This window comes from Aegilops tauschii, chromosome 1 (assembly GCF_002575655.3).
Source record: "Aegilops tauschii subsp. strangulata cultivar AL8/78 chromosome 1, Aet v6.0, whole genome shotgun sequence".
Taxonomy (NCBI): domain Eukaryota; kingdom Viridiplantae; phylum Streptophyta; class Magnoliopsida; order Poales; family Poaceae; genus Aegilops; species Aegilops tauschii.
Window position 1 is genome coordinate 500,520,422 of NC_053035.3, and position 22,802 is coordinate 500,543,223.

Consider the following 22,802-nt stretch of genomic DNA (forward strand, 5'->3'; position numbering starts at 1 on the left):
TTTTCGGTCAATACAATTCTAGCATGAATAATAAACCTTTATCATGATTAAGGAAATATAATAATAACCATTTTATTATTGCCTCTAGGGCATATTTCAATCAATATGTTATTGTAAATAGCTGCCACAACCTTTGGCAACCTAATTTGAGCCGACCCACCTGTTCGAATGGGTCGGCGGTGCCCGACTCCCTTAGCCCAATGTCCATACGCATGAGGCAGACCCAAAAGACCCATTGGCTTTGGTGTTTTCGATCAGACCAACGTCCAATGTGTAACATTAGCCCGCTCCCATCTTGATGCAAGTCGTGTTGCCTATCTGACTAGATTTTGTTATGACCACGTTGTCATATCTACCTGGTTGAGCCTCATGATAGCATCTTTAGCCGGGCATCTCAAACCATCCCCGAACGTTTGGGTGGATAGCCCGGTCACTGGCTCGTAAAAAAAAAACCCGACCCATCCGAGCGCCTCAAACCGGTCTCAAACGCCGGCTCTTCGGCGCCCCTCATACCAGCCTAAACTGAAATTAATCTCCAGTCTCTCCGCCCACTCCATTCCCAATCCCCCTCGATCTAATTTGATGACTGATGGCAGCAGCAGCGCTGGCTTTGGTGGCGAATCCGGCGGCTGGTCGAGCCTATTGCGAGACGCGGAGCCCGACAATGTGGAGGAGGTTGCCCTCTGTATCGCGTTGAGACGGCAGCGGCTTGACTAAGGTGGCTGCGGCAACTCCTCTTCTACAGTGCCCATTGATGCGATGTTGCTGGCTTGTCCCACCCGTCTCGGAGCTCCAGCATTCTGCTTCCAATCTCCTTCAGGTAAGCCGCCCACCATCACCAATGCGGGTTCCATCAAGTTCAAAAATGGTACCATGGCACCTCTGGGTCGTCGTGCCCGCATCGATGCCGGTGCGCATGAGGCCACTTGATTCAAAGGCACATGCAACCTGCCGCGATCGACAACTTGCAAGGATAGGCCGACGGCTGGGGAGGCGATTGCTGCACGCAGAGCACACGTGGGCGCCGGTGTATCCCGAGGCGGCTTTCCTCCCGGCGGTCCTCCGCCTCTCTCTCACGACGGCTGAGACGGATGCGCGACACCTCCGTCACAACAATGCTAAGGCGCTTCGACTCGCCATAGAGCTGTCGGAGCGTGACACAAACAAGAAGGCGGTGGCCAAGGTGAAGCCAAGCCATCATGCGAAGGAGTTGGACTGCTTGCTCTGGAGGTTGTTAGGCTAAATATGCTTTGACGACTCTGACCTGACAGACAACTCCACATGCAGCTCCGACGACGACACACCGCTGCGCTCCTATGCATACATGGAGGAGGGGCTCAGACGCGCCGACAATCGCAAGGGGAAGGGGCGCCCGCGAGGATGATTTCCTCCGCCCTTCCCCATTTTATCTATGTTTTATTTAGTTTGTAGTATGGATTTGCACTATATGTTGATGAACTATCGTCCTTTTGTGCGGTGATGAAATGGTGATCCGGCTGTATAAAGATGAACTTTATGTCGATCGTATTTATACGTAGCGTTGCATGGGTGAATCCGTGGGCGTTTGAGGGACAGATTTGCTAACCGTGGTTGTTGATGTTCTGACTCCACAATCATCCCCGTAAAACTTGACTGTTGAGTAAAAAGGCCAACCCCTCAAAAAAAAAAAGAGTAATAAAGTCTAGTATATGATGCTCTAAAAAAATTGGTTCAAGTTCTGGTGCTCGCATTTATCCTGGGTTTATTTCAGCATTTCCGGCGATGCGCATTCAGTTGGAGGAGGAGATATTTCCGTCAACTACAAGGCGCATATGGCATCTTCGTAAAATATCAAGATGATATGCCAGCTCCGTCTCTCGGAGATGCTCATAAGGATGAGTGTATGCGCGTATATATGAGCGCTTGCGTCTGTGCTGTGTTGAAAAAAAACTAGAAAAAACTCAGAGCTCAAAACATTGTCTAGGCTTGAGAAGCGGGGGGGGGGGGCTCCAGCGTGGCAGGCCTGCTTGCCCACGTGGCCCGCACGCGCGTCCACGCGGTCCCCGGCCGCCGCCTGAGTGACCTGGCGGAGCGGGACGCCCGAGCGGCCGAGAGCCAGTGTGTAAATGTCCGGCATTAAATAAGCAGATATGCATATATATACGCATATATATATATACTAATATAAAACGAATAATGCTGGGGATAGATGGAAGACGAATATTTGGGGAGTAAATGAGCAGAAATAAAGAAAACCAGAGGCAGTATTGGGTCGCCCACAGGAATCCATTCGCTCTCTCGCGCTGCTGTGCCTTCGTCTCCCCCCGTCCGCCCCCGGTTTTGGCTTCTCTCCGGGCGGATTCCTCGTCGTCTTCATACGAGGAGGGATGGACGCCCCGCCGATACTCGCCAATATATACCCGCCCCGTCCCCCGACCCGGCCTCCACACTCGACCCCACCCCCGCCCCCGCCCTCGCCGCCGACGACCCCCTCCTCCTCCGCAGCGGCGACCCGAGATCCGCCCTTCCCCGACGACCATGCCGGTGGCGCAGGCGGGAGGGCAACCCGTGGCCGCGGACACCGCCTCGTCCCGCAGGAACCGCCGCCGCAACAAGAAGTCCTCCAACGCCAGCGCCAACGCCGCGGCCCCCGTGGTCGCTGTTCCGGCGCCGGTGCCGCCCACGCCGATGCAGCGCCTCTTCGACACCAGCCGCGAGGTCTTCGCCGGCTCCGCCCCCGGCTTCGTCCCCCCGCCCGACGCCGTCGCCCGCCTCGCCGCAATCCTCAGTGAGCATCCCCTCCCCATCCCTCTCCCGTACCCAATTACGCATGGTAGGTAGGTTGCTGTCCCAAGTTCGATTCTCCGTCCGACTCGATTCGGCCAGGTGAATTCGTTCGGGATGGCATGGGCGCCCATCAATCCGTGTTTCCCGTGCTTAGGATTTAGGAGGATGCAGTCGCAGGAGAATGATGATTAGACTATTACAGAGTCAGCACGCATGTAGAATGGGCTGTCCCGCGACTTGTCCACGTCGCGGCGGGCTCCTATCGACCCGTGACTCCTACATACATGCTCCTTTTCTGGCATGCCACGAGGTCGAGGCCCCTGCTGTTCCTTTTTTGCCATGCACGCGCCGGCATGTCTGCCTGCCTGCCCGCCCGTGCCACGCCACGCCACGCCATTGCACAACCACTGATCATCATGTTCTACTACTCATATTAAGTGTGTTCAAGTGTATACTGCTGAACCTGACAGCGGCCACCATTGTCAGTGCAAGTGATTTTGCATGCTACTCATTTCTCCCATGAGTTTTTCATCGGTCTGCGTAGGGTTTCATACATGCATTGCATTGCATTACTCGGACACTTGTGTCACTAGTGTCCGAGTAAGTTTGGAGTTTACAGTATTCATTCATATTGTGTGATGATGAGTTTGTGTCACTCTGCATGCATGCCCAGTTCTGCACAAGCGTTGCTTTGCTACTGCTCTGCTTCCGTTCCTCGCTGCTGCTGGTGCTGGTAATCACTCTGGCAGCACAAGCCTTTTCGCTGATACATCATCAAGTGATTTTCGTGTCTTGTTGGTACTAGCAGCCTTTCTAAATTTAATTCTGAATCTGATTAGTGTTTCTGCCGCCGTCTATGTCTTTCAAAAGCAATTTCTGGGGTCATGCACCTGCATTTTTATATATGTTTATCCAAATATCATGTCATACCTGACCTGTCAATCAATATGCTGAGATGCATCTTATCTGAGCACTACACTGTTGGTTGGTTTCAGATGGCCTGAAGCTGCAAGATGTTGGCATAGACACAAGCATGACGTGCTTCAAGCGCAGCGAGCCGAGGGGGCCTCCTGCAGTCACCTATCTGCATTTCTATGACTGCCCCAAGTTTTCGGTAAGCTCGCCTCCTACACACATTTCCTGTGCATTGATTATTTTTCATGTAAAAAAATGTACTGTTTCTGAACGCTTTGTGTGCTCTGTGCAGTTTGGTATCTTCTGTTTACCAAAGCATGCTATCATTCCTCTGCACAACCATCCCGGGATGACCGTCTTCAGCAAGATGCTCTTCGGCTCCATGCACCTCAAGTCGTATGACTGGGCTAGGAGTATCTCGGAGGCTGGCACTACTGCGCTCACCACCTCAGACGGTAAGTTTCGTAGTTTCATTCACTGTTCCTCTATTTCCTTCTTTTCTTTAGCAATGCTCCCGTCGCTGACAAATCATTTGCTGATCTGTTTCTTGTCCTGATTTCTCACTTCAGGGGCTCGTCTAGCAAAGATCAACACAAACAATGTTGTTGACGCCTCAGCTGATACCATAGTTCTGTACCCGGAGAACGGAGGCAACCTGCACTGCTTCACGGCGCTGACCCCTTGCGCTGTTCTCGACGTCATGGGACCCCCTTACAGCAGCGCTGCTGGCAGGGACTGCGCGTACTACAGCGAGACCCCCTTCTCAAACACAGCTGGTGAGTGTTTTCTTCCTGTCTCAAATTCAGTTTGTGAAGAACATCTTGATGCTTAGTTTCTTCTGCGCACTGACGAAAGCGTCCTCTGGTTTCAGGTGTGGCTGACGTGCGGTACTCCTGGCTCAAGGAGATTCCCAATACCTTCCGGATGAAGGGCGTAACGATGCCGCGGGACTTCGTCGTCTAGGAACCTGCATGCTGAAGGGCGCTCCCGCCGTCTAGCTTCTTTGTGTAGATAACAGTTGTAACCTGCGAAAGGCAGGTAGTCAGTCAGTTGTCAGTCGGTCCAACCTAGCTCTCAGGCTAGCAAACTCTTTTTTTTTACCCTTACCCGTTCGTCGGGGTTGAAACTATCTCATGTCGTCTGTCATTATCTTGTCTTGTGTTGCGATTTTCTTCGTTCTGGCGTGCGGGGGCATGGTCGCTCTTTCTTGTTTCCGTGTTGTACGGGGCAGGCGTGCTGTTTGTGCAGCGGGAATGTTTTTGATGGTGACCATGTACCCAATCAACCCAGAGCGCTGTTGAAATACCAGAGTGTCGTTTGTTTCACCATTGTTTCTTTCTTTATGTGGTTGGTTTGAGTGTTTATCCCTTTTGCTTCTTTGGGCATCATCTGTTGTGTAGACAGTTAAGCCTAGGCGCCTTGTGCTCCATGGTTTACTGCTGTTTGTAGCTGGACAGCGTAAGGGAACAGAAATGGTGTCCACTCCACTACCCTCGGTCAGCCTGTCTGAGGTAGGTAGGTCCTGTGTGACCTGTACATCACACCTGGGATGACACCACTACCTGTCTCTTTGTGGAACTGCTTGGTAATAGATCTGTCTAAATACGGATGTATCTAGACATGTTTTAGTGTTATATTCATCCATATCTAGATATGTCTAAGACAAGCTTTTTGTAATAGAGGTAATATATATATTAGTACTAGACAATAACTATACGTAAGCCATTTGAATTTATTATTTGGGTCAGTAGATTTTTAGAAGAAGAATCAGGCTTGTCGGATGTAAGAAAGGATGGAAGGAGCAACGGCCGACGATCTATCTTAGGGTGGCTGGCTCGTCGGTGATCTACCTTAGAGGGGTGTGCGTGACGGGTGGGAGGGGGGGGGGGGGGGTGGGGGGGTTGGGGGGAAGCACGACGGTGCCCGCCTGTTGACGAGAGGGCGGGGTGGCCGGGCTGGCGTGGTAGTGCCGCAGCGACGGAGGTCGGTGGTACGTGGGGCGGTTTCAGGGAAGAAGATGAACATGATATGGGGCAGAAGGTTGAAGAAAACGGATCTGACGGCTAAAAACGGATCGACAGGCCCAAATTAAATTTCCAGTCAGCTTACCCCTAGCTAGTCATATATTAGTACCTACCTATTGCATACATAGAATAAAGACTCATGGAACATAATTGCTTGGTTGCAAAACAATATACAAGCAAACAACTGTTGCAACACGATATACATAGAATAGAGACTCATGGAACACAATTGCTCGGTTATGGTCGCCCTTACGAGAAGCGTGTTCTTGTGTGCAGGAGTGGTCTTTTTTTAGGGTGGCCATGTACTACGTACCAAATCAGTCTAGGGTGTCGTCTGTCTCTGTTTGCTTGGCTTGCTGAAAAGGACTACCTTTCTTTCTTTGGCATGTTGTTTCTTTGGGCATCTCCTCTTGCTGCTGTTAATGTGTGTTTCTTTGCCATGCTCTTTCTAGCACTGCTTACTATGGTACTGCTGCCTAACATGGATTCATGCGAGGAAGAAAAACATAATAACATAATAAGTGTGGAAAACCAAGATGGCATCCACTAATTAATCTTGGGTCATGCTGCCTAACTTGTCCGTTGCTCGGGTCGGGATCGCACTTTGTGTGTTGATGGCATCGAGTATTTGGTTGCCAAACGATTGGGTTGATGCATGTGCAATTTGGTTCTCTACTCGAGTAAAGTTACACGGTCGGTCACCCCCCAAAACAAGTAAATTGCTCAGAACCATCACATTTGTGGCTACGGTACTTCAAAACCACCACTTTTGTCAAAAACCACCTCTTCAGTGTCAAGTGGATAACAAAACACTCTAATTCGAAACTGAGTTGCGTTAATAGCAAAACTGACGGGTGGGACCCACATGTCTGGGCTGATGGCGCGAAGACTAGTCCTAGTCAATGTTTGACCTGTTAAGGTGGAGAGGGGTCCAACCTGTCAGCCACACCTTATTTCCTCTCTCCTCTCCTTCTTCCTCCCCGCATATCTCTCTCCCTCAACACTGGTCATCCAACGTCGCCGGCCCTCCCTGTCGCCTGGCACCGCCCCTCCCAGCACACTTCCCTCGTCGACTGTCGCCGGTCGAATCTGCTGCGCCGCTGCCCCCTCCCCGCATGCCTTCCCGCCGCCGGTGCTCGCAGTGGTGACTGCACCGGTGTGGCGCCCCTCGCATAGCTCGTCCATGGCCGATAGCAGGAGGCGCTGTAGACGGGCCTGGGCAGAGGCAGGGACATGGGGCTCTTGCCGGGGGCGGCCGCACCGGTGTGGCTGGTGCTTGGATAGGAGCCGACAGTGGTTGCCTGGTTGTGGCTGGGCGCAAGAACGCATGTGCAGGCTAATTGCGCGCGTTGGTAAGACGGTGGTTGGGCAACAACGGAGCCAGCAGCGGGTCGTACGGCGTGATCGTTGCCATCCATGGTGAGCTGCTGGTCGTGGCCGAGCCGGGTGGCGCGGCTCGGTCCGCAGCCGCAACCAGCGCGGCGTGGATTCATGCGAGGAAGAAAAACATAATAACATAATAGGGCAAAGATGGGAATATGACAAGTGGGGCCCGCTCCACGTCAACATATATACTGTCCACATATGCATGCCAAGTAAGCCTGACAGGTGGGCAAGCTCTGTCCGTTTCCTGCTTTGTTGCTGCTCAGTTTCGAATTAGTGCGGTCTGTTGCTCACTTGCTGCAGATGTGATGGTGATTTTTTATTTTCGACAAAAGCGATGGTTTTAGGGTACCTTAGCCACAAATGTGGTGGTTTTCAGCAATTTACTGTAAATAGGTTGATACTGACATGTGGAATCCTAGGGGAATCGAAAACATGAGATTCGGTGATAGAAGTGTTTGGTGCATTAATGGAGAAACAAAAAATATTCTCTAGTTTTTTCTTTTGTGATGTACTTCTATTGTATACTAGAATGCTTGTTGTCACAATGAGAGTATGTACTAATATGATATCATATTATAATAAATGAAGTACAAGTATATATGTTTTTTTTGCGGGTGTACTAGTATATATGTTGTATGACAATAAATGAAATTTCTATAATAGCAAGTTATGATATTATGTATTGCGAAGATACTACTATCATATACCAAGTTATGATATTTTTTATTGTGACCAGCCTTATCTGAAAAGTATGCCGTCAGCTAAGCAACTTAGTGTGGTCAATTAAGAAAAGGCACTTGTCTCGTGCGCCGTGTGCTCGTGTGCGGCCCGGCCGGGGAGCAAGTTGGGGCGGCACGTAGGTGGCCTGCATGCATGCATCATCGCCGAGGTATTCTAGTTTCTTCTTAATCCGCTTGCACGCATGGACTCGGGGAATTCCTGTGGGTGCATGCGAGGTATACGACAATAACTTTCTTCGTTTTAATATAAGTGTCTTAACTTTATATTAACTTTAACATAAAGCTGTATAAGACATTTATTTTGAGAGAAGAGAGTAGTTCAATACTCCAAACCAGCGGCATCCTGTCGATCCAAACCAGAGTACGTGACGTATGCATGCCCGGAAAGTTGCTCTAGCTATTTTGTACATATGTGTTTTGCTCGTCGTATTTGAAGTTTAATAGCATACCCAGTAATTAATTCTCGTCTCGCCACACTCCGCCCACCACTGACCAACATAAAAGTTATACTTCCTTCATTTAAAAAAATGTAAAAAAAGTGATGTGGTTTTAGTTCAAATTTGAACTAAAAATAGCACCTATTTTGGAAAAACTAAAACCCCGATACTTATTTCAGAATGGAGAGAGTAATATCTTTTCACTAAAAAAGTGTAGCCCAAAAGGCTTGAATCTCCGTCATGATTGTAAAAAAAAAGACTGCACTTTTTTAAAAAAAAGGCAAAAGCTTGCTTTTTCATTGATTAAAAAGAAGATAGTTGCCTAGTTAATTGCTGAAAAACTGGGCGAAAACTAATACAATCAGGGCCAGGCCCACACCAAACTCAATCAGCGACGAGGACAACACGGATGGCATCTACCAACAAGTCAACCCGGGCAACCTCATGCGATCTACTCCCAAAATAAAGAACACCGAAGAAAGAAACACATAGTGGTGACTAACATCTTGTAGGGTTGTCCCTCATGGCGGCACTTACCAATTGGTTGACATTTTTATCTTCTTTGCCTTGACAAAGTGATTCAATTACTAGGCAATCGAAGGAACGACAATGAGGCTTTTGGTCAACTTAGTGAAGTCATGTAGAGTGTCATCGTCCTCTGTCATAAAAGCACACCCATGTGCAGTAACATCTACTTCATCGAGGTAGAATTAGCTATGCCAAACTCAGTGGTCACCACCAAAGCATCTAACTCCAAAGTCAGCTGCCACTCACTATCGTCAATATCCTCAACACCTTGGTCTCGATGACTTTGCCACAACTTCATGATCAACACAACCCCCACCAGAAGCTTCAACAAACCTCACTGACTCGGGAACTTCGGCATGATGAAGAAAGAGCAGTGATGAAGCATTAAAACCATAAGCATGCACTCGCCACCTACCTTCTTCATTCACCCATGCGCTTAAGGCTTCATTTTCCTATGTTAATTAGCCAAAAAATAAGAGCTTTGTTGAGTACACACAAATCATAACATTATGCCATGTCGGGTGCGTCTAGCGTCATGGAACACAATCACCGTGGGTCCAAAAGTTTCAACAAAATCCCAGCACGTGCAACGATTTTTTGCCTCATCCACATGTCGGTATCGTCAAAGTACATACAATAGAATCGAGACAACAGAAAAGAAAGAAAAGAAAGCATACACTAAGAATGTCGCTCAACTAAGTTAGTTGGACTCTCGGGGAATTAGCACTGCCACAGTGGGCTATATATAAGAACAACAAGATCGGCTATCGGATTCCGTTTTTTGATCCGACGACTCGTAACTCATTATTATTGAGTTATCTCTTGGTATCCGCTGCTCACTATAATGACACTCTTTTTAATATATCCACCCTTGCTACGTCAAAGGACCAATACAGCTCTTTGTGTGTATGAACTTTAGAAAAAAATCCTAATTAATACTCGGAGTAAAACTAAACTCTACTAACCACTCCGATCCATATTAATTATCACTGCTTTAGTAAAATTTGTGTATTAAAGTTGTATTTTTTGCGGGAAAAGTTGTAGTATTAAAGCAACAACAATTAAAAAGGATGGGAAGCAGTATAATACTATGTAATATTATACTATGTAATATAATACTCACAGTTGGCTACATCTTATCTTTTATCCGTCCGTACCTATGTACTCCTATATCGTCTTTCAAGTTTTTGAACTGTATTCAATCATCGTTAACTCAAAATCTCTGGTCTCGGCTCACTTCGCACGCGACCCACGAGGGAACAAGGTGGGACCATGTATATATATAGTTATATACTGTGACGCGAGAATCGCGCCCACACCTTGTCGGTATCTGCCTGAACTCTGTCGCAAAACCGCCTGTCTATGCTGAACAAGTTTTTGCACGTGTGTGCACTTCCCGGTGCAGATATACAGACGTACGTACGCGTACGACATACTGCCTCCGTTTCTTAATATTAGTCTTTTTAGAGATTCTAATACATCCTGGCATTCAAAGTTAGTTGCGTACTTGTATCTATCCCCGATCAATTCATCGGCTAGCCAGCCAGCTCGATCGGCAAGGATTCGATTCTTTGCAAAGTTTGTCTATATGTACGTGGAGAATATACGTTTAGGTGGACCAACGCATCCATCGGAGAGACCCTCTCGATTGGTGCAAAATTAAGCCGTATTGTCGTGGAGCAGCGGCGGGCGTCATGCATGTGAACCGTTGAGGTTGAACAAAAATGTACTAGTAGATACTAGTATGTTCTTCGAAACATATTCCATATTAATTGTCGTTAATTTAGTTTAAATCAACTGATAATTAATATGGATCGAAGAAAGTACCAGTACTCGGTAATCAAGATTAATTAGTCCCAGCCGTGGTGAAAACTGGCTGGTTCACGCAAGTCTGAAGATTAGTCAAGTAAACAGAATTGATTATAGCAAGTAAAAACTTGTTTATCTAACTTCAACTGGCTGCTCGCGGTGCTCACCGGTGGTTTTGAGGCGATTCCTTCGGGTGCACTACCTGCCTGCTGCGGCGACGAATTAACCATCGGATCGGCCATCTATCGAGGAGAGACTACCCAATTAATCCGGCCGGCGTCCACACCTATTGTTGTACTAGTAGTATGCATGCGACTGAGAGTGGCGTTTTGGCACATGGGAGCGTGAGCTCCTGGTTTTTAAAATGTGTTTTATACATATTTTGAAATGTCAAAAAATTCCAAACAAAAACTTGGTGCGTACATCTTGATATTGTACATACTCACAAAGTCGTTTCGCGAAAAACCAACAACTCATGTGTCGCGTGCGAAAAAGATAAAATCCGGTATTAAAAAGTGCTTTTCACAAGACATCCTTTTGTCTTTTTTACACAGGCCACAAAAAATGCCGGTTTTCTTTGAAACTTGACGTGCACACATGTAATGTCGAGATGTATGCGCCAAATTTTTGTTTGGAATTTTTTCACACTTTAAAATATATTTTTCATGTGGAGGAGCACGCGCTCCTGGGAGCACCAACGGATTTCTGGCATGGTACCCGCCTTGCTTCCTGCTTGGCAGCAATGAGTTTCTGAACTGCAAGATGCTTTCGATCCATCGATCGTCCCTGCCTAACTTAATACGCTGCATGCATGAATTGCATTCCGTCCATCAAAACCACTGTGTGGTCATTTTTTCTTCTGCTGCCAATGGGTCATGATTAATCTTTTGTTTTTTGAGATCCGGTAGGCTCAGGTTTTCGGTGGATCCATTTGCATTTGGCCGACTGTCGTGGTCTTTAGAGTTTTTACAGAATTTTATTGGCGTTTTCTTCTCCAGGACGATGATTTGCTTTCTAAAGGTGTTTCCTGGTCTGCTTCGACGACTTCTCAGCCACTATATTTACAAGTTCCTGTGTTCAAAATAGTTTGCTCCGCCAAGGCGAAGGCCCAGAAGCAGAATCAAGATATGCTCACGACGCGTCGTGGATCGATGTTGGTGTAAGAATATGACACCCACTGGTAGAAAAAGGGCCTATTGTCCCGGTTGGTAAGGGCCTTTTGTCCCGGTTTTTGAACCGGGACAAAAGGGTCGTTACTAATGCCCTAACCCTTTAATCCCGGTTCTTACACGAACCGGGATAGATGGGCCTCCACGTGGCCAGCGCGGCGAGCCCAGGCAGGAGGACCAATAGCCTTCACGTGGCCGGTGCGGCGAGCCCAGGCAGGAGGGCCTTTGGTCCCGGTTGGTGGCACTAACCGGGACCAATAGGCATCCACGCGTCAGCATTTCAGGGGCTGGGGTTTTTGTTTTTTTTGAAGGGGGGGGGGGGGGGGTTGGGGGTTTTGGGGGGTTAATTTAGGTGTTTCATATATTGTGTTAGCTAGCTAATTAATAGAGAGAAGTGTCCTCTCTTATCTCCGTGCTTGGTCGACGCTACGTACTATATACATATAGAGAGGACTAGACACGCTAGCTAGTAAGCAAATGAAGGAAACAAAAGATCGTCATGAACATATGCATACAGAGAGAAGTGATATCGACCACCTCTCCTTCTCCGAGAGATTGGTCGAACAACAACTTCTCGTATATCTATCCGACACTACCGGCTACATATATACAATAATTATCTCTTACAATATACTCTCCTAATTATATATGAACACAGGGTCCACATAGTATTCTCCATTTTCAGCGATCACGTGGTCAAGGAAGAATGCCGCCAATTCCTCTTGAATTGCTCGCATACGATCTGGTGCTAGGAGTTCATCCCGCATCTCTCAGCGTCAAAGTAGAAAGACGAGAGTTGTGCTTGATCCGGAGGGCTAGAATATCATACCGAAGCGCGCGATTGCTGTGATCTCAAACCTTTCATCCGAGCGCAACTTTCTCTTCAGGCCTCGTCTCTTTACCGAAGTTGTGCTTGATCCGGAGGGCTAGAAAAAAGAAGAAAGACGAGAGTTCAATCGGTTGGCCGGATGGGTTCAATCGGTTGGCCGTCGCGCGCGATTGCTGTGATCTCAAACCTTTCATCCGAGCGCAACTTTCTCTTCGGGCCTCATCTCTTTACCGAAGTTGTACTTGATCCGGAGGGCTAGAAAAAAGAAGAAAGACGAGAGTTAATTAATATGTGTACATACCAAAACAATGAATGCATCAATTAGCTAGTCAACACAGGCTTAACTAATATATTTACCTGGCCGGACTCTGTTCGGTCACTGGAGCCGTCACCACGGGCTCCTTCTTGCACCAGCATTGGGTCACCGGAGCCATCATAATCATGTCTTTCCTCCTCCACTCTTCGATCACCATAGCCTGCTTCTTCACCCTGTTCTTCCAGACCATCATTGTCGTTAAGATACGACAAGACATCACCTCCGGCTAAGATTATGTCCCCCAACACCTCTTCTGTTTCCTCGTCTCGTCCGTGCTCCATTGTTTCTGCAAATATTACAACATGGCAATTATTACACAAACATGACAGCAGGTGGATATATTAGTGCAAACGTAGACCTAGCTTATTCCATGTTTGGGGTTGGCCTCGGCAACGCTTCAAGGGTAGGGGCGCGGCGGGAGGGGGTAGGAGACCGACATCGTTTTTTCTACGGTTTGGGTGTCCTTGAGAGTTTTGGTCGAGCGAGAGGGCCGGGGGGTGCTCCCGTGGTATAAGTTATCACGGTCGAGAGGGGTATATATATCGACCGCCCCTCATGTCGAAGTTATCCGGGAGGGGGTTATATCGACAACGACGACATACATACATGGGAAAATAACGTTATCGGGGAGGGGGTATATCGACCCCCCCCCCCCCCCCCCGTGTTGAAGTTATCGGGATAGAAGAGAAGAAGAAAAAAAATAGAATTTTCTTATTTTTTCTTCAATGTAACTTTTGCATATATGAACATACATACATAAATTATACATACATGGAAAAAATTGCTATGAACAAAAAAACATCATATATGAATGTTTTGTATATACATCCATATCCATCCATCCATCCATTCATACATACATACATGCACAAAGAAAATGCTATGAACAACAACATCAGTAGAATTTTCTTATTTTTTTCTTAAATGTAACTTTTTGCACTAGAACTATTTCAAATAATTCCTTTCAAATGCCACAAAATTTTTGAGAAGTCCTCTGATGCCTATAGATCATTTTTATTCAAAAACCCACTTTGGTCATTTGAAAATTTTGAGCACAACTTCCATTTTTCAATTTTGCTCCAATCTTGGCATTGAACTACAACCCTATTTTTCCTTGCTAAAAAAATTCTGAATTTTTTACATCTTGTAGACCTTCCTACTAAACCCTTAAGTCCAGAAGGGCAGCCCCAATTTCATCTAGCAAGTCCACCAAAAAAATTCATGTAGTTTCTGTCCAGCACTAAATTTTAATAAAACTTGCACTAACAAGTTTTTCCTTTTAACAAACCAACTTGACCATCTTCACCAACATCCAAGGAGACATCATCCTGCCAAGTTTCACATAAAACAAAGTTCCCTAGCTAGCCCTAGTATTTCATCAAACACCTTGTGGACATGGCTGAAAACATGCAATTCTCTGAAACTTTGCACTGAACCAACTTCACCATCATCACATACATGAAGGAAGGACAGAGGAGAGGGGTGGGAGGGAGGAGGGAGTACCGGCTTGTCCGGCGGGCAGTGGTGCGGCGGCGTTGACGGCAGGGCAGGGCCGTGGCGCAGCGTCGGGGCAGGGCAGGGGCGCGGCGGTGTTGGCGTCGAGGTCGAGGCAGGGGCGCACGACGGCGTCGTCGGGGCAGGGTAGGGGCGCGACGGCGTCGGGGCGAGGCAGGGGCACACAGCGTCGGCGTCGGGGCAGGGCAGGGGCGCACGACGTCGGCGTCGGGGCACGACAGGGGCGCGGCGGCGTTGGGGCAGGCAGGGCGCGGCGACTGCATCGGGGCACGGCAGGGGCGCGGCGGTGTCGGGGCAGGCAGGGCGCGGCGACGGCGTCGGCGTCGAGGTCCGGCAGCCTGGCGGCATCAAGCTATTCGTCGGTGTCGAGGCGTTCGGCGGCAGAGAGGCAGATCGAAGAACTGACTGAAAAATTTCACAAGTCCAGCTTATATACACAGAGCATTGGTCCCGGTTGGTGCCACCAACCAGGACTAATGCCCCCTTTAGTCCCGGTTGGTGCCACCAACCGGGACCAAAGGCCGCCTTTGGTCCCGGTTGGTGGCACCAACCAGGACTAAAGGGGGGGCATTGGTACCGGTTTGTGCCACCAACCGGGACCAAAGGACATGTGCTGCCCGCATCGCGGCCAAAGTTTAGTCCCACCTCGCTAGTTGAGAGAGCTCGAGAGTGGTTTATAAGCGCTGCTGCGCCCACCCTCTCAAGCTCCTCTCAATTGCATTCTTTCGGGCCTAACCGTACACTGTGTGCCTGTGGGCCTACTGGGCCACCGGCGGGGCTGAATCCTGGCCCATGGTTGGGTTTCTAGTCGTATTCAGGCCGTGGTGGCCCAGTAGATGGCACTTTTTTTCTTTGTTGCTTTATTTATTTTATTTTGTTTCTACTTACAACAAAATACTTACTGTTGCTATTTTTATTTATTTTATTAAATTTTATTTTTTAATTCTTTTTGCTTTTAGGTCACAAAAATTATAAACTTTCTGTTAGTGCCATTAGTTTTCAAATTTGAATTCTTTGAAATTTCTGTGATTCTTTTTCCTGCTATTTAATATTACTATGTTTTATGATTATATTCAAAAACAGATTTTTTTATTTTAGTTTCTAACAAAAAAATCTTTATGATAATGCTTTTTGCCATTAAAATGTCTAACAAAAACATTCTTTATGAAAATTCTTTTTTCTTTTAATGTTTTGAACAGAAAATGATTTGATAATTTTAGTTGCATAAATATTTATATAATTTTAGTTTCAATAATACTAGAGGTTTATAAAAGTTTTTTTGTTGATTCCTTTTGCTATTGGAGTTTTATAAAAGCTTTTTAGTTGATTCTTTTTGTTATTGAAGAATATTATAGTTTTGTTTTAGTTGATCATAACAGCATATTTTAATTGATTATTTTTAGTTCATTCTTTTTGCTATTAGTTCATGAGCTATAAATGACCCTTAAATTGAAAAGCACTACAAATGAACTCTGAAAAGGTTGAAAGTTGGCATGGTATCATCATTTCACCCACATAGCATGTGCTAAAAAGTTGAGAGGGTTGCGGTAAAAACTAGATGCACTTCGTGTACAAAATGGACAATCTCTTTCGAAGTATCAGGGTTTCGGACGGAAACTCATCAGTTACGAAGGGATTTCATTTTTTTGAATTTATTTGAACACCAGACTTGTTGTGTGTTCAAAATGCACCATTCAAAGCCACATCATTAATTTTCAACCCTTTCTGACTTTATTTGTTATTTTTCATGCATTTACTGATTTTTTTGAGCTATATGACCCTTAAATTGAAAAGCACTACAAATGAACTCTGAAAAGGTTGAAAGTTGGCATGGTGTCATCATTTCACCCACATAGCATGTGCTAAAAAGTTGAGAGGGTTACAAGAAAAACTGGATGCACTTCGTGTACAAAATGGACAATCTCTTTCGAAGTATCAGGGTTTCAGACGAAAACTCATCAGTTACGGAGGGATTTCATTTTTTTGAATTTATTTGAACACCAGACTTTTTGTGGGTTCAAAATGCACCATTCAAAGCCACATCATCAATTTTCAACCCTTTCTGACTTCATTTGTTATTTTTCATGCATTTACTGATTTTTTGAGCTATATGGCCGTGAAGTTGAAAAGCACTACAAATGAACTCTGAAAAGGTTGAAAGTTGGCATGGTGTCATCATTTCACCCACATAGCATGTGCTAAAAAGTTGAGAGGGTTACGTCAAAAACTGGATGCACTTCGTGTACAAAATGGACAATCTGTTTCGAGATATCAAGGTTTCATACGGAAACTCGTCTGTTACAACAGGCATTTCAAATGAACTACGAAAAGGTTGAAAGTTGGCATGGTATCATCATAATAGTTGTGGAGAGAAAGTCTTCACTTTTTCTTCGCTTGTGTCCTTTGCTTATTGCGCCGTAACCATGGATAATCTTCATCGTTTATCAGGATGCTTGGGTCAGCCTTGACTTTGAAGGGAGGAATTTCATGAAACTTTTCATAATCTTCAGACATGTCTGTCTTGCCCTCCACTCCCACGATGTCCCTTTTTCCTGAAAGAACTATGTGGCGCTTTGGCTCATCGTATGATGTATTCGCTTCCTTATCTTTTCTTTTTCTCGGTCTGGTAGACATGTCCTTCACATAGATAACCTGTGCCGCATCATTGGCTAGGACGAACGGTTCGTCAGTGTACCCAAGATTGTTCAGATCCACTGTTGTCATTCCGTACTGTGGGTCTACCTGTACCCCGCCTCCTGACAGATTGACCCATTTGCACTTAAACAAAGGGACCTTAAAATCATGTCCATAGTCAAGTTCCCATATGTCCACTATGTAACCATAATATGTGTCCTTTCCCCTCTCGGTTGCTGCATCAAAGCGGACACCGCTGTTTTGGTTGGTGCTCTTTTGATCTTGGGCAATCGTGTAAAATGTATTCCCATTTATCTCGTATCCTTTGTAAGTCAATACAGTCAATGATGGTCCCCTGGACAACGAGTACAACTCATCACAAACAGTGTTGTCACCTCTGAGACGTGTTTCCAACCAACTGCTGAAAGTCCTGATGTGTTCACATGTAATACAGTCGTCGCACTGCTCCGGGTGTTTGGAGCGCAGACTGTTCTTGTGTTCATCGACATACGGGGTCACCAAGGTAGAGTTCTGTAGAACTGTGTAGTGTGCTTGAGACCAAGAATATCCGTCCCTGCATATTATTGAGTCCCCTCCAAGCGTGCCTTTTCCAGTCAGTCTCCCCTCATACCGCGATTTAGGGAGACCTATCTTCTTAAGGCCATGAATGAAGTCAACACAAAACCCAATGACATCCTCTATTTGATGGCCCATGGAGATGCTTCCTTCTGACCTAGCGCGGTTACAGACATATTTCTTTAGGACTCCCATGAACCTCTCAAAGGGGAACATATTGTGTAGAAATACGGGCCCCAGAATGACAATCTCGTCGACTAGATGAACTAGGACGTGCGTCATGATATTGAAGAAGGATGGTGGGAACACCAGCTCGAAACTGACAAGACATTGCACCACATCACTCCTTAGCCTTGGTATGATTTCTGGATCGATCACCTTCTGAGAGATTGCATTGAGGAATGCACATAGCTTCACAATGGCTAATCGGACGTTTTTCGGTAGAAGCCCCCTCAATGCAACCGGAAGCAGTTGCGTCATAATCACGTGGCAGTCATGAGACTTTAGGTTCTGGAACTTTTTCTCTGGCATATTTATTATTCCCTTTATATTCGACGAGAAGCCAGTTGGGACCTTCATACTGAGGAGGCATTCAAAGAAGATTTCTTTCTCTTCTTTCGTAAGAGCGTAGCTGGCAGGACCTTCATACTGCTTCGGAGGCATGCCGTCTTTTTCGTGCAAACGTTGCAGGTCCTCCCGTGCCTCAGGTGTATCTTTTGTCTTCCCATACACACCCAAGAAGCCTAGCAGGTTCACGCAAAGGTTCTTCATCACGTGCATCACGTCGATTGAAGAGCGGACCTCTAGCTCTTTCCAGTAGGGTAGGTCCCAAAATATAGATTTCTTCTTCCACATGGGTGCGTGTCCCTCAACGTCATTCGAAACAGCTAGTCCGCCGGGACCCTTTCCAAAGATTATGTGTAAATCATTGACCATAGCAAGTACGTGATCACCGGTACGCATGGCAGGCTTCTTCCGGTGATCTGCCTCGCCTTTGAAATGCTTGCCTTTATTTCGACATTGATGGTTGGTCGGAAGAAATCGACGATGGCCCAGGTACACATTCTTCCTACATTTGTCCAGGTATATACTTTCAGTGTCATCTAAACAGTGCGTGCATGTGTGGTATCCCTTGTTTGTCTGTCCTGAAAGGTTACTAAGAGCGGACCAATCATTGATGGTTACAAACAGCAACGCGTGCAGGTTAAATTCCTCCTGTTTGTGCTCATCCCACGTACGTACACCGTTTCCATTCCACAGCTGTAAAAGTTCTTCACTAATGGCCTTAGGTACACATCAATGTCATTGCCGGGTTGCTTAGGGCCTTGGATGAGAACTGGCATCATAATGAACTTCCGCTTCATGCACATCCAAGGAGGAAGGTTATACATACATAGAGCCACGGGCCAGGTGCTGTGATTGCTGCTTTGCTCCCCGAAAGGATTAATGCCATCCGCGCTTAAACCAAACCATACGTTCCTTGGGTCAGCTGCAAACTCAGCCCAGTACTTTCTCTCGATTTTTCTCCACTGCGACCCATCAGCGGGTGCTCTCAACTTCCCGTCTTTCTTACGGTCCTCACTGTGCCATCACATCAACTTGGCATGCTCTTCGTTTCTGAACAGACGTTTCAACCGTGGTATTATAGGAGCATACCACATCACCTTCGTAGGAACCCTCTTCCTGGGGGGCTCGCCGTCAACATCACCAGGGTCATCTCGTCTGATCTTATACCGCAATGCACCGTATACCGGGCATGCGTTCAGATCCTTGTACGCACCGCGGTAGAGGATGCAGTCATTAGGGCATGCATGTATCTTCTGCACCTCCAATCCTAGAGGGCATACGACCTTCTTTGCTGCGTATGTACTGTCGGGCAATTCGTTATCCTTTGGAAGCTTCTTCTTCAATATTTTCAATAGCTTCTCAAATCCTTTGTCAGGCACAACATTCTCTGCCTTCCACTGCAGCAATTCCAGTATGGTACCGAGCTTTGTGTTGCCATCTTCGCAATTGGGGTACAACCCTTTTTTGTGATCCTCTAATATGCGATCGAACTTCAGCTTCTCCTTTTGACTTTCGCATTGCGTCCTTGCATCGCCAATGACCCGGCGGAGATCGTCATCATCGGGCACTGGTTCCTCTTGATCTTCAGCAGCTTCCCTCGTTGCAGCATCATTGGGCACATCGTCTGGTTCCTCTTGATCTTCAGCAGCTTCCCCCGTTGCAGCATCACCGTATTTAGGGGGCACATAGTTGTCATCGTCCTCTTCTTCTTCGCCGTCTTCCATCATAACCCCTATTTCTCTGTGCCTCGTCCAAACATTATAGTGTGGCATGAAACCCTTGTAAAGTAGGTGGGTGTGAAGGATTTTCCGGTCAGAGTAAGACTTCGTATTCCCACATGTAGGGCATGGACAACACATAAAACCATTCTGCTTGTTTGCCTCAGCCACTTCGAGAAAATCATGCACGCCCTTAATGTACTTGGAGGTGTGTCTGTCACCGTACATCCATTGCCGGTTCATCTGCGTGCATTCCGCTAAACCTAGACAAATCTCGAGAAAAATGGAGCTTTGAGGTCGAGCTTCGAGAGGAGAAAGCTTAACTACTATGGCTCGGGCATTTCATCGAACACCTCATGTGCATAGGAGGTGAGCTAGAGCACCACAAAGCCCTCCCCTCGCCGGCCAGAGAAAAACAGAGCACTAGAGTGCTCTGCTCGCGGGCGAGGGGTATATATAGGCACCTCATTGGTCCCGGTTCGTGGCATGAACCGGGACTAAAGGGCAGTCTATGGTCCCGGTTCAAGCCACCAACCGGGACCAATGGTGGTGGGCCAGGAGCGAGGCCCATTGGTCCCGGTTCGTCCCACCAACCGGGACCAAAGGGCCAGACGAACCGGGACCAATGCCCCCACGAGGCCCGGCAGGCCCCTGGCCTCACGAACCGGGACCAATGCTAACATTAGTCCCGATTCGTGACTAAACCGGGACTAATGTGAACATTGCCCTGTGACCAAAGCCCTGTTTTCTACTAGTGACCCGACCTTAATTCTTTGATTGCAATGTTATTTCTTGTAAGGGCATGTTTGTAAGGATCTCCATCGACCGTTTGGACTGAACGGTCTGGACGCGATTTGTCATCCAATGCAGTATTCTAGCGATCCGCGAACCTTGTTGTGTGTGTGATGTCATGAGATGGTTGGTGCAGATATAGTCTTCGTTGTAGTTTGCCGATCATGGATCTGATCGCTTTGGGTTTTCTATTTTCCTTACCTACTCATAACTTTGGTCTTATATGACTTTGCTATTTGCCGACGTATTTTTCCGTGTGCGTGCATTTGTGTTGACTGTGTGCATTCTATCTATACAGAGACTGATTGCGTGCTTTTTGGTTTGTATCTTTTGATGCTCTTTTTGAACAAAAATAATAATATATTCAACGACATAAAGAGAGGGTGCGGGGAACCAAAACCACCCTTTGTGGATCCAAACGATGTGCGTACGTGTCGCCTATTATGCGTGCGGAAGCAGCTAGTATTCATATATTTTGTCCTTACGTACCAATGTATATCGTCTTTGAAGTTTTTGAAACATATTCAACCATTAACTCTCGTCTCCGCTCACTTCACACGCGGCTCACGAACGGATAAGTTGGGACCATGCATATATACCGTTACGCTAGAATCGCGATCAGGACCAGGAACGGATAGTACGTACGAATGCAGCATAAGTCGCATCACGGCATGCAACGTGGCCTACTTGTATCTACCGCCGATTCGCCGGCTAGCCAGCGATCGGCAAGGATTTAATTCTTTGTATAGTTTGTCCATATATATACTCACTTCGTCTTATACTACTTCTCTTAGTCTTAGATTTATATAGATACAGTGTCTAAATATAGATGTACCTAAACAAATCTAAGAAAAGTAATTTGGGACAGAATAATACCATTCATACGTCATACGTGGGGAATATACGTTAAGGTGGACCAACGCATCCATCGCATACAGACCCGGCCGTACAATTAAGCCAGCCCCGCCGTACTGTCTTGGGGCAGCGGCGTGAATCAATGCATGCATGCATGTGATCCGTCCGAGGTTGAACACAAGTATATATACTCCCGCCATTCCTAAATATAAACCTTTTTAGGGATTTCTACGTATATAGCAAAATGAGTGAATCTACACTTTAAACTACGTCTATATACATCTATATGTAACCTATAGTTAAATTTTAGGAAAAACTTATATTTACAAACGGAGGGAGTATATATCTCTGTTAGTACTAGATATAAGACATTTTTGCAGTTTAATTTTAGTTGAAAAAAGTTCACGAAGGTAGTATTAGGTAATCAAAATTAATTAGTTTAGTGCACGCATGTTTCACCGTCGGTGAAAACTGGCTGGTTCACGCAAGTCTCAACATTAGTCAAGTAAGAGTATGTACAGTGGACCCCCCAAACCTGTCTTAAACGCCCGGGTGGACGGCCCGTTCATTGACCAGTTAGTGAAATGCGACCCAGATGGGCTCTTTAAACGGACCTCGAACACCCGGGCTAACCCGTACCCCTCATATCTAGCCCAAATATAGGGCAGATATGGGGACGCCCGGGCACGTCCGTCATGTCGGACTGACGATGGGGAACCATAGGAAAACACTCAGATACCCGGCGGTCCGAAGGTCGTCTCCTCCGTCGGACCGATGGCGCCTCGTGGCGCTGCTCCGGCGGGCCGCGTAGTGCCTAGCCCGCTATTTAAGCCGACCGCCGGCATCATAACTCTACCCGTCCACAATTCCCCTTGCCGCCGCTGCCGCCACTTTCCACTCGCCATCCGCCAGCACTAGTAGCCATGGCCCATGCCCCCGGGTAAGGAGCTACCCATATCTAACATTCAAACGCCGGCTGCAGCTCCTTGAGCAGATCCGGGCAGGAGCCGGAGGAGGATGAGGTTGAGGAGGAAGATGAGGAGGAGCAGGAGCCGGAGGAGGATGTGGGGGACGCTGGGGACACGGATCTGCATGCAGAGCTGCAGGCGATCTTTGATTCCCTCCGGTCGGAATCGGAGGTGGAGGCCAACCGCTGCCGTCTGTAGGAAGCGATGGCGGAGCACGCCGCGTCCTTCGACGAGATGCTCGCTTCGACAGATGAGGAC

At 47.0% G+C, this 22,802-nt stretch overlaps 1 protein-coding gene across 1 annotated transcript; it reads left to right on the forward strand.

Moving 5' to 3' along the window:
- Positions 1-2,258: 2,258 nt before the first annotated feature.
- On the forward strand, positions 2,259-5,006 carry LOC109764433 (plant cysteine oxidase 2). Its single transcript, XM_020323247.4, has 5 exons — positions 2,259-2,767; positions 3,762-3,880; positions 3,974-4,136; positions 4,251-4,457; positions 4,553-5,006. The coding sequence occupies exons 1-5, from the start codon at positions 2,518-2,520 to the stop codon at positions 4,642-4,644; spliced, it is 831 nt and encodes a 276-aa protein (XP_020178836.1). The 5' UTR covers positions 2,259-2,517; the 3' UTR covers positions 4,645-5,006.
- Positions 5,007-22,802: the final 17,796 nt, after the last annotated feature.

What these genes read in the sequence shown, in the direction of transcription:
- LOC109764433 (XM_020323247.4), top strand. Translation starts at nt 2,518, where the DNA reads ATGCCGGTGGCGCAGGCGGGAGGGCAACCCGTGGCCGCGGACACCGCC. An exon ending in ATGACTGCCCCAAGTTTTCG is followed by an intron (nt 3,881 to 3,973) that starts GTAAGCTCGCCT and finishes TGCTCTGTGCAG; the next exon opens with TTTGGTATCTTCTGTTTACC. An exon ending in CCCCTTCTCAAACACAGCTG is followed by an intron (nt 4,458 to 4,552) that starts GTGAGTGTTTTC and finishes CTCTGGTTTCAG; the next exon opens with GTGTGGCTGACGTGCGGTAC.